The sequence below is a fragment of the Gossypium hirsutum genome, chromosome D11 (genome assembly GCF_007990345.1).
Source record: "Gossypium hirsutum isolate 1008001.06 chromosome D11, Gossypium_hirsutum_v2.1, whole genome shotgun sequence".
Classification (NCBI taxonomy): domain Eukaryota; kingdom Viridiplantae; phylum Streptophyta; class Magnoliopsida; order Malvales; family Malvaceae; genus Gossypium; species Gossypium hirsutum.
This window is the reverse complement of record NC_053447.1, coordinates 20695815-20710651: the sequence shown is the minus strand read 5'-3', so window position 1 is coordinate 20710651 and position 14837 is coordinate 20695815. Positions and strand designations below refer to the sequence as shown.

Below are 14837 nucleotides of genomic sequence, written 5' to 3'. Positions count from 1 at the left end.
CCAAAAAACTTAGAGACTAACTCGAAATCATTCAAATTTGAAAATTTGGACGCACTGATAGATGTAGGATACAGTTAAGTCTAGTTTTGCAGAAACCCCATGGAGGATATAGCCAAGAGTCTCTTAAGGTCTGATAATATTATGGAGCGAGGAACAACAGCTAAGGAGTATAAACTCAACCACAATTTAAACAATAGCTAGAGAATGTGGAAATTTATTTTTCATTTATTACGTACGTAGGTTTGAGCATAGAAAACAAGCATAAAATGTAGGCAGTAGCCATAAGAAGAGTCCAAATGCATTTAATTGATACTAATACAGAAGTAAAATGAAGTTTATTTATGCAAGGATTTGCTCAAGAGGCTTGGTTTCCAGTTCGGGCTTCTTGGTCGTCTCCATCTGCTGCTCCTTGGCCAGTTTCTTTAGCATGGCAAGCTCAAGATCCTTGCTCATCTTCCTCCTGTACATCTCAGCAAATGTGATGGGCTCCTCAAGTATAGGTTTCTCTCCTTCTCTTATCTTCAGTGGATACACTGTTGCATCGGGTGCTGGGTTTTGGAATGTGGCTATTGACAATCTGCTGCAGTCGGAGTTCACCACTGCTTGGTGATCGGCGTTCTTGAACCTCCCATTGCTCAGGTACTGCTCATCACAATTAATTCCCAACTAACAAATTATACATTGCTGCTATTTCTTTTTATAACCATTGAATGAATGTAGCATATTTTGTAAGTTTTATATTCAAGTCCTAAATCATGCTTTGCGGTTTTAGTGATGTTATTTCTGATGGGAATGACGGACTAACAACAACGTAGCATACATGAAAAAATGAATTTTGAAATGAATTCAGTGGTTTATTTTTATGTATAATTAAATAGGTACCATTATTAAATAATACTTTTTCTCTAAAACTACCCACAACTATAACATTTTAGCTTAAAGTCTTGAGTTCTCGATTTATATTTAATAAAAAAGAACTCTATCATATCATTGTATTTAAATATGATACCATTTATAATTTAATTTAATATTTTAATTGATTAGATTTTTATTATTTTTAATTGAATATTTTGGGTGAAGATAACAAAATTTTTTTAAATAGAATAATCATTAATGAAGGTTAAGCTTTTCCTTTTAATTACAATTTTCATTTAGAAAATAAATTTTAATGGGGTTAGCGGCTTTATCTAAGGATGTTCAAACAGTCGAATTAACTGAACTGTACAGTCTTTTAATCGTTAACTGAGCTGAAATATTCCGGTTAATTCGATCGATTAACCGAACTAATCAAAATTTATATATTTTTGCTTTTTGATTAAAACAAGTATAAAACATATAAAAAAATTCATTCATAATGTTCATTTGTCTTGAAAGCAAATCGAATTAATCGAAAATTTACGTCTTGAAACACTACATAAGTTCGGTTAATTACCCAATTTTGAACCGAATTAACCAATAATTAAAATTTTAAAAAATTATTAACCGACCTCTAACCGAACTAAATTTAACCGCCGACCGATTACCTAACTTAAATCGACTCCATCGATTAATTCGATTTTAACTTTCTAACACCCCTAGATTTATCAATGGTTTTTTTTCAAATTATAGGATGTGAGTGGTTATTTGTTTCTATTTAAAATAATACAAGTGTCCTGAAAAGAAAGTCCTTTCATCTAAAAAGCAATTTTTCTTTAACCCTTTGCTTGTTTAATTTCTCAAATTATAATTTTAAAATATAAACATTTTATCCATTTAAAATTACTTTTATTATAAAAACTTTGTGTACCAACAACAATGCAAATAAGGCAAGCAGTTAGACTTACATGGCCATGATCTCCAAGGTTGACCACAAATGCCCCTTCAACTGGTTGAACAGTGATCCAAGTATTGCCATTGTCCCTGGTGGCTTGAAGCCCACCTACTTGATCTTGGAGCAACAGCGTGATAGTCCCGGGGTCAGTGTGGCGCTTGAGTCCCAGAGTGAGATCAGGTTGTGGGCACTTAGGGTAGAAGTTAACCACCACTTTCTGGTCCATCTCCACACATGCCTTGCTCAATGCTTCTTTCTCCAATCCCATTGCTTCTGATAACACTTCAAGAAGCTTGCAAGCTAGGCCCATTAATTTATCACTGTACTCCTTTGTCACCTCAATCCACCCCTCTGGCATATCAGGCCACCTTGAATAGTCCCGGCTCTTAATTGGGTACGAGAAGTAGGTCACAATCTCCCGCCAATCTTGCACCGTTTCTCCCTGTAATTAGCAAACATGATCAATCTCGACGCTCCCATTGACTATATAAAGGACTAAATCAGCCAAAAGTGGTATTTTATAAAATTTAAGCAATAAGTCGTTAAACCAAAAAAGAGAGAAGAGATAGGGAGTTGAGTGATGAATATATTTACCTGGAGGTGACTGGAGACGATGAACCCACCTTTCTTGCCACCAGACATATCGAACCGAAGCTTATCTTCGGCGGGCAAAGCGAAGAACTCTCTGGCAAGACGGGTCATCTCAGAAATGAGTTTAGTGTCGACACCATGATCCACGACCTGGAAGATACCCCAATTTTCACAAGCCTCGACGATTTTCTGGCATATCTCCGCCCTCTTTTCACCTACATAATTGATACCGGCAAGAGAGATCACAGGGATTTCATCGCTGAATTGGTTGTAAGCAACCTTAGGACGCTCATCTTCATCACGAACAAAGCTTGCCTGTAAGGTTTCCTTCCCTGCAAGCTCTGTGAGAGTTGAAGGAGCCATTACTGCTGGTTTTAATTATTTGGTATGCGTTAAATGGATGTTTGGTTACAAATATAGGTTAGCAGAGAACCGTGGAAATGGTGTATACACAAGGAGTTCGAGGGTGTCGGCTAACTAACCCCCCACAAGGCTCGTGAGTAACCTCCCAAGCAGACAGCTACTAGTTTTGGTAGTTTTGGCTTCTACAATTACCACATTCTCTATATATATATTCTCTTCTTCATTTCACTTTCATATTAATTCCGACTTGTCATTTTCTTCGGTAATTTAAATATATATTTTCAGACAAAACATTTTTGGAGATTACAAAATATAGGTTATTTTTTATTTTTGTTAAAATTTAGAAAATTATTTATAGAAAATATTTTTTTTTGAAAATTTAGGAAAAATAGAAAAATGTTTGGAAAATTAAGATATTGAAAGCGTTTTTTACTTTAAGTTGAATTTATTTTTATTTTATAATTCAAATAAAAAATTATTTTATTCATCATACCATAAGTTATGTTTATTTTAATTTTATTTGATTATATTAGTAAAACTTTTATTTATCTAAAAATGAAAACTATTTTGAAAATAAAAACAAAAAATATTTCTAAAATTGAACCAAGGCTGAAGTTAAATATAAAAATAAAAGAATACAAAATATAAATTAATCAAAAATATTAATTTTTTATCGTGTGTCATTTATCAATTATACAATGTTTTTTTATATTATTGATACATCATTTTAATATTTTTTTAATCTAAATCCAGAACTCTGGACTATAGGCACTGGAGCCTGAACCCAACGTTCAAAGTCCAAGGGCTTAGCGTACATGAAATCTAATTAAAGGTTGATTTGCGTAATTTTATTTGGCGGTAGGGGTCTCTCTTTCACGACTTCACCTAACGAGATTTAATGCAGACCTTGCATGTGACTAGCTAACATCCTCTTAATTTGCTTCACCAAATATTTTCAGGTATTAATGTCATAATAAATTCCTAACCTAAAATTTTCTGGAAAAAACAAACTAAAATAAATGTGAAAATATCTCATTTGAAATTTTGTAAATATATTTTGATATAGTATAATTATGCACTTAAAATTTTTTTATTGTAATTTACACATTTAAAAAATAAATACATCATTTTTTTTAATATTTAATATGCAATATGTATGTTGGTACATGAGTCCCATGCTCACAATTTATCACTTTATTATTAAAAAAAATAAAAAATTTATAAATAAATATTAATAAATTTACTTAAACCTAATTACAATTAAACTAAGACCAAACTTTCATTCACTTTAATTTCTCGAAAACATGAGGAAATTAAGTACAAGACCATCTATGTATAACAATTAATATTTGAAACAATGTTGCAACTATGTATAGTAACTAGCAATATATTTGAAGGCAATTTGTGACGACAATATTTTGAGGTTAACAATACAACAACAGGGGAATCGGGAAGAAAGCAGCAGTCCAAATCAAAGCCAAATGAGATAAAAAGACAAAAATACTTTTAAAAAACATTACTACATTAAACCTATCAACTGGCTTTGAAGGAAATTAGTGAATTGAAAATGGAGGCAACAACCACCGTAGATGAATTACCTTATAAGATTAAAATAATCCCTATAAAAATGAAGGAATTCAGTGCGTAGGTTATTGGCTTCTTTCAAATCCAAGTATCTTCACAAGGGATTCCATCTCCATCGAAATACTCTCTCCATTAAACATTCTATCAAATTATAAAAACATAAATAGCTCGTTTATTCCCCCAACCGATTCTAAAAAATATTTAGGATTTTAGGTTAATTTCTAGGATATTTAGGAAATAGGTCGATTTTAGGTAGAAAAGTGAAAATGTGTCCTACATGGCGCATTCATTGATCTGCAGTGAAAACGCGTCATACAGAGCGCGTTTTCTGATTTTTTGGCACATCAGCTCATTTGGTCAAATGGTTAAATGTTAGTAGTTTTGTCTCTGAGTCTCAGCTTTGATTTCTCTCCTACTCACATTTGTATTTTTATTTCATTTGTTTCAAAATTTACTTATATTTTTAATTATTATTTTTAACACATTAACTCTTCTGGTTAAATGATTAATTAATAATGATTTTATCTTTGAGTCTTAGGTTTAATTCCTTTTCCAAGCGTATTCGTATTTTTTATTTTATATTGTTTCAAGCTTTTTTTTAATTAATAATTATATTATTTTCAAGTTTTTTTTATTTTTTTAATTCATCTTTTTAATTAATAACTCTTTATTTATAAAATCAAATAATTATTTTCAATTATATAATAAAAATATATTTTTGATAAAATTGATATTTTTCATTATGTTAAATATATTTTATTTTTTAAAAACATCAACTAATTATTTTGATATATTTTTCTTTATATATAATATTTATATGTCAAATATTTATTTTCTCCACCTATATTATGGGTATGATGATTTCTAATATTATAAAATCAAATAATTATTTCAAATATCATTATTATTTTTATATGTAAAATATTTCAAATATCACTGTTTTTCATATGATATTTGAAATATTTTTATATGTGAAATACTTCAAATAATTATTTCGAATACACATACAAAAAATATATAATCCTAAAATTTACTACACACATGATATGGATTGCAAAAATAAATATTACACATATAAAAATTATATTTACTAAATATAATGATATTTGACAATAATTATTTATTTTTATAAATAAAAGAGTTATTAATTAAAATAAAAAATTTGAAAACAATATATTATTAATTAAAAAAAAGTTGAAACAACATGAAATAAAAAATACGAATGTATTATTTTTCAAAAAAATACAAATGTATTTAGAAGAGAAATTGAACCTAAAACTCAATGATAAAATCAATATTAATTAACCATCTAACCAAAAAAGCTAATAAGTTAAAAGTAGTAATTAAGGATAAAAGTAAAGCTTGAAACAAAATACAAAAATGAGTAGGAAAGGAATTGAACCCGAGATCAAATATAAAACTATTAATATTTAACGATTTAACCAAATGAGTTGATGTGCTAAAAAAGTGCTTGTAGAACATGTTTTCAATAATACATTAGTGATTATTTCCCTCTACTATTTTTCTAAATACATCAAAAATCGACTCAAAACCTTAAATATTTTTTAAACTCAGCATTAATTTTCAAATTCGACCGAGTTGACTCTCTTTCTAAAGAAATGGAAGCTGATTGGGTAAATTCGTAGCTTTAGTATATATAAGTAACCCCTTTCCATCATGATAACCCAATAACCAATTGGATGGTAAAGAAGAAAAAAATTGTAATTTAAGTTTTAATTAGGTTTAAATAAATTTATTAATATTTATTTATAAGTTGTTTAATTTTATCTTATTTTATTAATTAACGAAGTGACAAATTGTGGTTGATCGATCGTATATAAGATTTATGCACTAACGATGGATCAAATATAATCTCAATTTAAAATAGTGTTATATTGTTAAAAATGTTAATAAAAATTTCATTAAATCAAAGTTATTATGTATAAAATTACACAACATTAAAATTCATGTATACGTTGCCCATTAAATCAAAGTTAATATATATCTTTTAAATTATCCCAAAAGCAAAAAAAAAAAGAGTTTTAATTGGCATAGAAGGGTTATTTATTCGATTGGTTTTAGGCTTAAAAGTAGATTAATTCATAATTTAGCCCTCTATTTTTTTAATTTTAGGCTCGATCCAACTTATCGGCCCAATTTTATTATTTATTTAATATTAATATATTTACATATTTAATGATAAAATTAATGGGTAATTTACCAATAAAAGCCCTATTTTGCAAAAGTTATCGAAATTGACCCATTATTTAATTATTTACCGGAATGGTCCTTTTTCGCGAAATCGCGTCCACGTCAGAGCGATGTCAGGGTACGCGTCAGGAAATCGCGTCCACGTCAGCAACTCGCGCTGATGTGGACGCGATTTCCTGCACCACGTAGTGCGTTCCGGGGGACGCGATTTTACCGTTTTTCCCACGTTAGGTTTTTTTTTGGCTTTTAGGGTTTAGGGTTCAGACTTTTTAGGGTTTTTAGGTCCTGGAAGAAATAATTTTGAGTTGACGTTTCTGATAAAATAATATAAAATCGCTTCTAGCAGGATGCTATTTGAGAAGAATTTGTGAAATCGCGCCCTCGTGGACGCGCTTTTGCTACAATAGATCACGGAAGAAATAATTATTTTTTCGACGTTTCTGAGCAAATAGTATAAAATCGCTTCTAGCAGGATGCTATTTGAGAAAAATTTGTGAAATCGCGGCCTCGTGGACGCGCTTTTGCTACAATAGGTCATGTAAGAAATAATTTTTTTTTACGTTTCTGAGCAAATAGTATAAAATTGCTTCTAGCAGGATGCTATTTGAGAAGAATTTGTGAAATCGCGCCCTCGTGGACGCGCTTTTGCTACAGTAGCATGTTTGGGCTGAGGCTATAAATTAGGCAGAAAATGTTCTCAGAATGCATAAGTCACAGCAGAAACAATTTAGAGAGGCTAAGAAGGTTAGAGTTTCAAATATGAGTGAACTTATTAGTGATGTTATTTACTATGATGGTGAGGTTTTCCATACCAAGAATGGTGTTGTTTTTTTGTCAGAGAATACGGTGCGACTGGTTTTTAACCAGAACATAGATTTGACAGAACTTCGTAAAAGAATTAGGCGTAAAATTTTCGAAACGACGCCAATGAAAGTTCTATCTATCACATATCGATTTTGTTCTTCTGTTCATCCGGTGACATATGACTCGTTCGACATAAAAGGTGCTCGTAGCTTGGAGGCAATGGTGCAGACTCATCTTGCTAGTGAAGCACATTATATTGAGTTATATGTACAATTTACATCGCCAACTGATGTACTTGCGACCGGTGTTCGAGATGTATACACGACCCTTGGCCGACACTCGGTTAGCGGGTTACAAAATACGGAACAACCCATGTTCGGTAGCGATGTTGAATGCACATCCCTCGCAAGACACTCTGTCAGTGGATGGGACATGTACGTCGGTGGCTCGACGTTTGATACTGGAAATACGTACTAGGGAACGACATCAAGTTCTAGTGGGTGGCAATCTACATCCAATTCGGAACGTTATCAAATACCTAGAAGAAGGGATGACGTACTCCCTACGACGTCAACCGGTGAGGGGACCTCGTACGCTGCGGATAAATGGGTTAGAAGATGACTCCGATGTGGATCCACCTCGAGAGCCCGGGCCGGATGGTGCAGAAGTTGGCTTATTTTCTAAACTGGAGCCTATTCCAACAGAAGACGAAGATGCTGAAAGGAGTTCAGATGAGGAAGAAAATCCACGATTCAGAGCATACTCACCTCCAGCCCACATGCATAATGTCGATCTATCTGCAGATGATGCGTTAGAGTTTCAAGATCTACCATACCGGTTGCGTGATCGTACAAGTTCGGGGGTAGATTTCGGTGAACTTGAAGTTGGTAATCAGTTTACCAACAAGGATAGTTTTATTGGTGCTTTGAAACAACATAGCATCAAAAACAGCATTAACTACCACGTCGTTAAATCAAAATCTGATAAGTTTGAGGCGAAGTGTGCGGTGCAAGACGACACATGTTCATGGAAAATCTATGTCTCGTTAAGGAAAATGACAGGGTTATGGGAGATAAAAAAGTACAAAGGTCCACATACATGTGCTGCAGGTACAGTATTGACTGTATCTGAATAATACTTTTATTATGCAATGTTGCATTATTTAATGTACTCCCTTTGTAGGTGTTTCACAATATCATCCCAAAATGGATTCAGCTATGTTAGCTAGCTTGATACTGCCCACGATAAAAGCAGATCCTAGGACTTCAGTGCCGGTGTTAATTGCCAATATCCATAGCTAAATGGGGTATACGCTCTCTTACCGCAAGGCTTGGATAGATAAGCAAAAGGCGTTGGAGAAGGTGCATAGTGGGTGGGACGCCTCATATAATGAAATATGACAGTGGTGTCAGGTGCTAGAGAGATACGTCTCAGGTGCCATCACAAACCTTGAAACGGAACATGCGTACTACAACGGCCGATTGCTACGTGGATGCCAAGTGTTCAAACGCTTGTTTTGGACCTTTAAGCAATGCCGAGATGCATTTCCATACTGCAAGCCGTTGGTACAAATTGACGGTACCTTCATGTTCGGTATGTATACTCATCGGCTATTGCTTGCAGTGGCACAGGATGACGGTGAGAGAATTCTTCCAATTGCATTTGCAATAACACTAGGGGAGTAGTCTGATGATTGGGATTTCTTGCTCTCTAGGTTAATGAGGCATGTGTGCCCCCAACCTGATATCTGTGTTATTTCAGATCAGGGCGCCGGTATACTAGCTGCATTTGATCGAGAGGGAAGCTTATGGCAGCGCACACACCATAGATATTGCCTAAGACACGTTGCTTCGAACTACTACAGGCAATATCCATCTAAGAGCGAACGACGACAAGTGACCAACATGGGTATTTAGTTTATATCTGTGTTATTTCGTTTGTCAATTTGAATTAGTTTTATTGGTAAAAGTGGTATAAATTATTCGCTATGATCTTATATTGGCAGGGTATGAAATAAATAAAGATCGTTTTCACGAGATGTTGGCAATTTTACGATCCCAAAACGGAGAAGGGGCGGACTACCTTTGTAACATACGTTTTGAATAGTGGGCACAAGGATACGACGGTGGCCTACGATATGGCTATATGACGTCGAACCTGGCAGAATGCATAAATTCTGTTCTTAAAGGAACGCGCCATCTACCGATAACATCGGTTGTGTGAGAGACATATTTTCCTTTGGTGGCGCTATTTCCAAAGCGAGCAGCAAGTTATGCAGGCTAGATGCAAGGAGGCCATGTATGGTACAGTAAGGTAGTTCAATAAATTAACAAGGCTAAGGCGATGGCAAACACCATGCACACAGTGCGTCACGATCGAGACAATTTATGGTTTCGCGTGGCAGAGTTTGACAGACTGCACCAAGGTGTTGTTGGCGGGCAATATCGTGTACACTTGCGAAATAGGACTTGTGACTGTGGGATGTTTAATGCACTTCGTTATCCATGCGCTCATGTTATTGCAGCTTGTTAGAAACTCCGTCTGGATCCGATGAGTTATGTGGAAGAAGTGTACAAATTAGAAAACATGTACAACGTATGGAGACACGTTTTCCCACCGGTCCCAGATGAACGTAAGTGGTCGCCTGTATCTCTTGCTCCTTTTAAGCTGTTACCGGATAGAGAATTACGTCGCAAACCAAAGGGTCGACCTTGCTCGAGTAGAATACGTAACAATATGGATATCCGAGAAACAACCAGTCAAACGAAGTTGTGAGGATAGTGTAGGAATCTAGGTCATACAAGTCGATCATGCCCTAATCGCAATAGTTGAATGTAATTGTAAAAAAATTAAGTTTGTGAAATTATTAATTGATAAGTTGTATTAAGTCAAAAAATTGTATTAATGGTTAGTAAAATTATCAAATTATATAAAATTATTAATTGTTAGTACCAGTTGAAACATTTTTCCAAATCTAGCATTATGTGAATGTAAAATTATTAAGTCAAAAAATTGTATTAATGATTAGTAAAATTATCAAATTATGTAAAATTATTAATTGTTAGTACCAATCAAAACATTTTTCCAAATCTAACATTATGTGAATGTAAAATTATTAAGTCAAAAAATTGTATTAATGGTTAGCAAAATTATCAAATTATGTAAAATTATTAATTGTTAGTACCAGTCAAAACATTTTTCCAAATCTAACATTACGTGAATGTAACATTGTTAACTTAGTTTAGGGTTTTTAATTAAATTAGGTTAGGATTAGGGTCTTTAATTAAATTAGGTTAGAGTTAAGGTTTTTAATTAGGGTTTAGGTTAGGGTTTTGTATCAAATTAGGTTAGGGTTTTTAAAGTTAAGGTTTAAGGTTTCTAAGTTAAGGTTTAGAGTTTTTAATTAAATTAGGTTAAGGTTTTGTATTAAATTAGGTTAGGTTAGGGTTTTTAAAGTTAAGGTTTAGGGTTTTTAATTAAATTAGGTTAGGGTTAGGGTTTTTAATTAAATTAGGTTAGGGTTAGGGTTTTTAATTAATTTAGGTTAGGGTTTAAGGTTAAATTAGGTTAGGGTTTTTATTATATCAAATAAACTTCTATTTTATTACATCAAATAATATCAAAATAACTCGAAAAAATTTCTATTTTATTACATCAAATAAACTTCTATTTTATTACATCAAATAAACTTCAATTTTATTAAATCAAATAAATTTCTATTTTATTACATCAAATAATATCAAAATAACTCAAAAAATTTCTATCTTTTACATAAAATAATATCAAAATATTCAAAATATTTGTACAAATAAATTTAAATACGGCAATCAATGTCTATGCTCGGGAGATTCAGTGCCACATGGCAGCCGTCGACGGTTACGCGCTGGATTCCTCCTTTCTCTAACTTCCGGCGGCGGTTGTTGTTCCTCCGGTGGTGATTCTGGTTCTTCCGGTTCGGCATCTGGTTGTCGGACTTGGGGCGATGATCCACCTTCAAAGAATAGTGTATGTGGAGGTGTTTGCATCAGGAACGGCGACGGTGTTTGAAACCCATACGTTGGTGGGGATTGATAAAAAGGAGAGCTCTCCGACGGCCCCCCTTGCGATCCCTCGTGCGCCGCTGGCCTATACATCGGTGGTCCGCTCGGCATAATAGGAAATGGAGCTGAACCGGGCATTTGGCTCCAACTTGCCATAGGACTCGGAAAATGATACATATAAGGGTTAGGGTACATATAAGGGCTAGGAAACTCACCTGGCATCATCTGAAAAGGCGGTTGCGTGGGTATCATCAGTTGAACTGCTGCGTCGAGTGACTGCGTCGGTGCTCTCGTTGGGCCTGGTGATTACATGGCCGCTGATGATGAGTCGGGTGAATGTTTGGGCCTCGTTGAGGGGCTGCCTTCGTCGTCTTGTCGTCTTGGATTTAGAGGCCCGCACCTTTCCATTTCGACATGTATTTGCCGCTGCCTCCCCTCTGGCGTCAGTAAATACGGCTTGCCATGGATCCTAAACTATGGCATGTATTCTGGAACGCACGATAACTTCGGAACGATGATTGGTTCCCGAGTAGGTAGATATTCATATTGATCTTCTCACATTTCCATGTACTCAGACTAGTATCTCGTCCAATCCGTATTCAATTGCCGAAGGTCACTTTGTGTTGATCGTCAAACACTTCAGGATCCACCAGAATCGATTGTCTACATCCAAACTGTCGTAGCACTCTATCTGTCTGCTGCGGCTCCACGGTTGCATAGTTGACCAACACGACTTTCACGTGCCAAGCTTGTGGATTTTGTAAAAACTCTTCCGGGATTACTGCCCGAATTGCCGGATCCTCGTATGGTGTCCATTGAAACTATATGAACATGATAGAAATATTAGTTATATATATAATATTAAATATTAAATACTAAATATCAATCGACTAGAGAATGTATGGAAATATCTATTTGCAATAATACTTACTTCTGCTTCTGACTGTTGGTCCAATAGAAGCCGTATATCTTCAAGAGAGGACGGTAATTGAGCATAACTTGCCGGATGGTTTCACCTAATTAAATAAATTTTTAGGATACTTTTATTTTTAAAAATCTACATAATAATTGTAAAATGTAATATAAAATTTACCTCGTTATGAGTGGGAATGTATATGGGTGGTTCACTCGATGACGTAGAAATGGAAAGCGAAACCATGCTCATGACTGCAATAGTGACAGGCAACCTCCGATGTTTGCTCTCCTCGGTCGCATCGCCCCGCACATCTTCCGATATAATGTTGCCAAGACGGTAGACCCCCAACTCAATTCACCGGCTGCTCTAAAATCAACGAGTTTTAGCAGCCATCTTAGATGTACGCGGCTCTGTGACGTGTCGGGCATAAGATAACCTCTAATTAATTGAAAAATGTATGCCCCGGCATATCGAATTCTTTCAATTTCGGTTGAATCTTCATCTGGGTCAGGGAATGTGTCACGTAACCAGCCCATCTCGACCTTACCTCCCTCCATTTTCTCCAGCATAGCGCCCAAAAGCTCGTAGCACACCGCCTCCCAATTGCTAGATTGGGCAGACCCGGTGACTGGTGCCCGTCCATCGGCAATCCCAACTGCAGATTGACATCTTCTAGAGTGATAGTGCACTCTCCACATGGAAGATGGAATTTGTGCATCTCGAGTCTCCACCTCTCGATCAACGCACTGATCAATTTCGGGTCCAACTTGCATCCCTGGCCTACCGTCGCCACGTGCCAAAAACCCGCTTCCCGCAGGTAGTTCTCTACCAACGGTGATGGAGGAGCATGCATATTCTGGATATTGCATTCCAATACCCGATCTACAGACTTTTATAACAAATAATAAATTAATAATTATCTAAAAATGTATAAATAAAAAATTCTTAAATAATATTTAAAAATTAAATTTAACACTTACTATTTTCATTTGTTCCACAGATATGTGATGCCTATTAAGACGAGTCAATGATCCGGCCATTGATGAAATCGTACAAATTTTTACGATTTATAAAAATATAAAAAAATTTAAAATTATTTTAGAAAAGGAAATTGAGAGGAAATTGAAATTAAATATGGATTTGAGAGAATTTTGGAAGGAAATTGAGAGAATTTTGGAAGGAAATTGAGAGGAATTGAGAGGAAATATTAGAGAGGATTTGTTTGTGAAAAAATAAAAAGGGGTGGGGGTATTTATAGTTTTTTTTTACCGTTGGGGAGGCAATGGTCAAATTTTTGACCGTTGGGTATTGTTCACGCGCGGGCCGAAATCGCGTCCACGTCAGCGCGAGTTGCTGACGTGGCAGAAAATCGTGTCCTTGAGGGCGCGATTTGTTGCCACGTCAGCAACTCGCGCTGACGTGGACGCGATTTCCTGACGCGTACCCTGACATCGCCCTGACGTGGACGCGATTTCGCGGAAAAATGACCATTCTGGTAAATGATAAAATAATAGGCTCATTTCGTAATTTTTTAAAAAAGGGCTTTTATTGGTAAATTACCCAAAATTAATTATAATTAAATAAATAGTAATTAAATCGGATTGAGGTCAGCGGAATGGAACTTTCTTTGTCCTAGTTGGATTCGAGGCAGGCTAAGCCTTTTGAATGAGTTTAGCCTTCAAACAAATCTACTTCAAAGTCTTCCATAGGACTATTTAAACAAGATTATTCTTTGGAGGCCTAAGAAATCAAGGTTTTAGAGATGATTTCTAAACTCATTAATTGAGTTCTTTTTTTCAAAATAATAATTTTATATATTTATATTATAAATAAAGTGTTTGATTAAATTGATGTCACAAATGTATTACATTATATAAATAACTTAATTTGTTTTAAAATAAAATAAAAATTCTTTTAAAAAATTTTAAACCTAAACACTCAAGAACCAAATATTACAAAATAGACCTAGTAATTGTAATTTACTGTTATTGAGTCACCAAGCTTCAAATAGATGGATTTTTCACAATGTTTAATCTTAATGAGTTAAGTAAGCTCAATTTACTCAAATAATTTCTTTGGTGCCTTATTAGCAGGCCATGACATATGCACATGCTATCCATCTAGTTTAGTTTTGTTAATATGGTTACCCTTGCACTCATTTAATTTAGTAAAACTGCACTTGGGGGAAAATCCCTATTCAATTACACTACTACGTCCTTCTACACGTTCATCTTCCATTCTACGGCATATGAGGTCTAAGCGTCAAGTTATTTCCTACAATTATCCATGAACAACTAAGATATAAATTTGAACTTGCTAGTCATAAAACTGGTAGTGATAATCTTGGTAAAAAGGATAAGAACATTGAGGCAAATAAGCAAATGAAATCTGTTCAAAGAGATTTGCAATGCAAGGGATTGCGAACATCCAGAGGTATGAATTGACAAAAAAAAGTTTACATTTCTAATCATCCAAAAACTAACCAATCAATATTTACCAGATTGACAAAGCAGCGAAG

At 34.5% G+C, this 14837-nt stretch overlaps 1 protein-coding gene across 2 annotated transcripts; it reads right to left on the bottom strand.

Annotated features, from left to right (window-relative positions):
• Positions 1–205: 205 nt before the first annotated feature.
• On the bottom strand, positions 206–2947 carry LOC107912810 (naringenin,2-oxoglutarate 3-dioxygenase). Of its 2 annotated transcripts, none has more exons than XM_016841147.2 (3): positions 2405–2947; positions 1824–2252; positions 206–666 (listed from the first exon to the last, which is right to left on the bottom strand). In XM_016841147.2, exons 1-3 carry the CDS (start codon positions 2762–2764, stop codon positions 340–342), a joined length of 1116 nt encoding a protein of 371 aa, XP_016696636.1. In that variant the 5' UTR covers positions 2765–2947; the 3' UTR covers positions 206–339. The 2 variants fall into 2 exon arrangements, with proteins under 2 accessions (XP_016696636.1, XP_016696637.1); XM_016841148.2 differs by having other exon boundaries at positions 206–642; positions 2405–2946.
• Positions 2948–14837: the final 11890 nt, after the last annotated feature.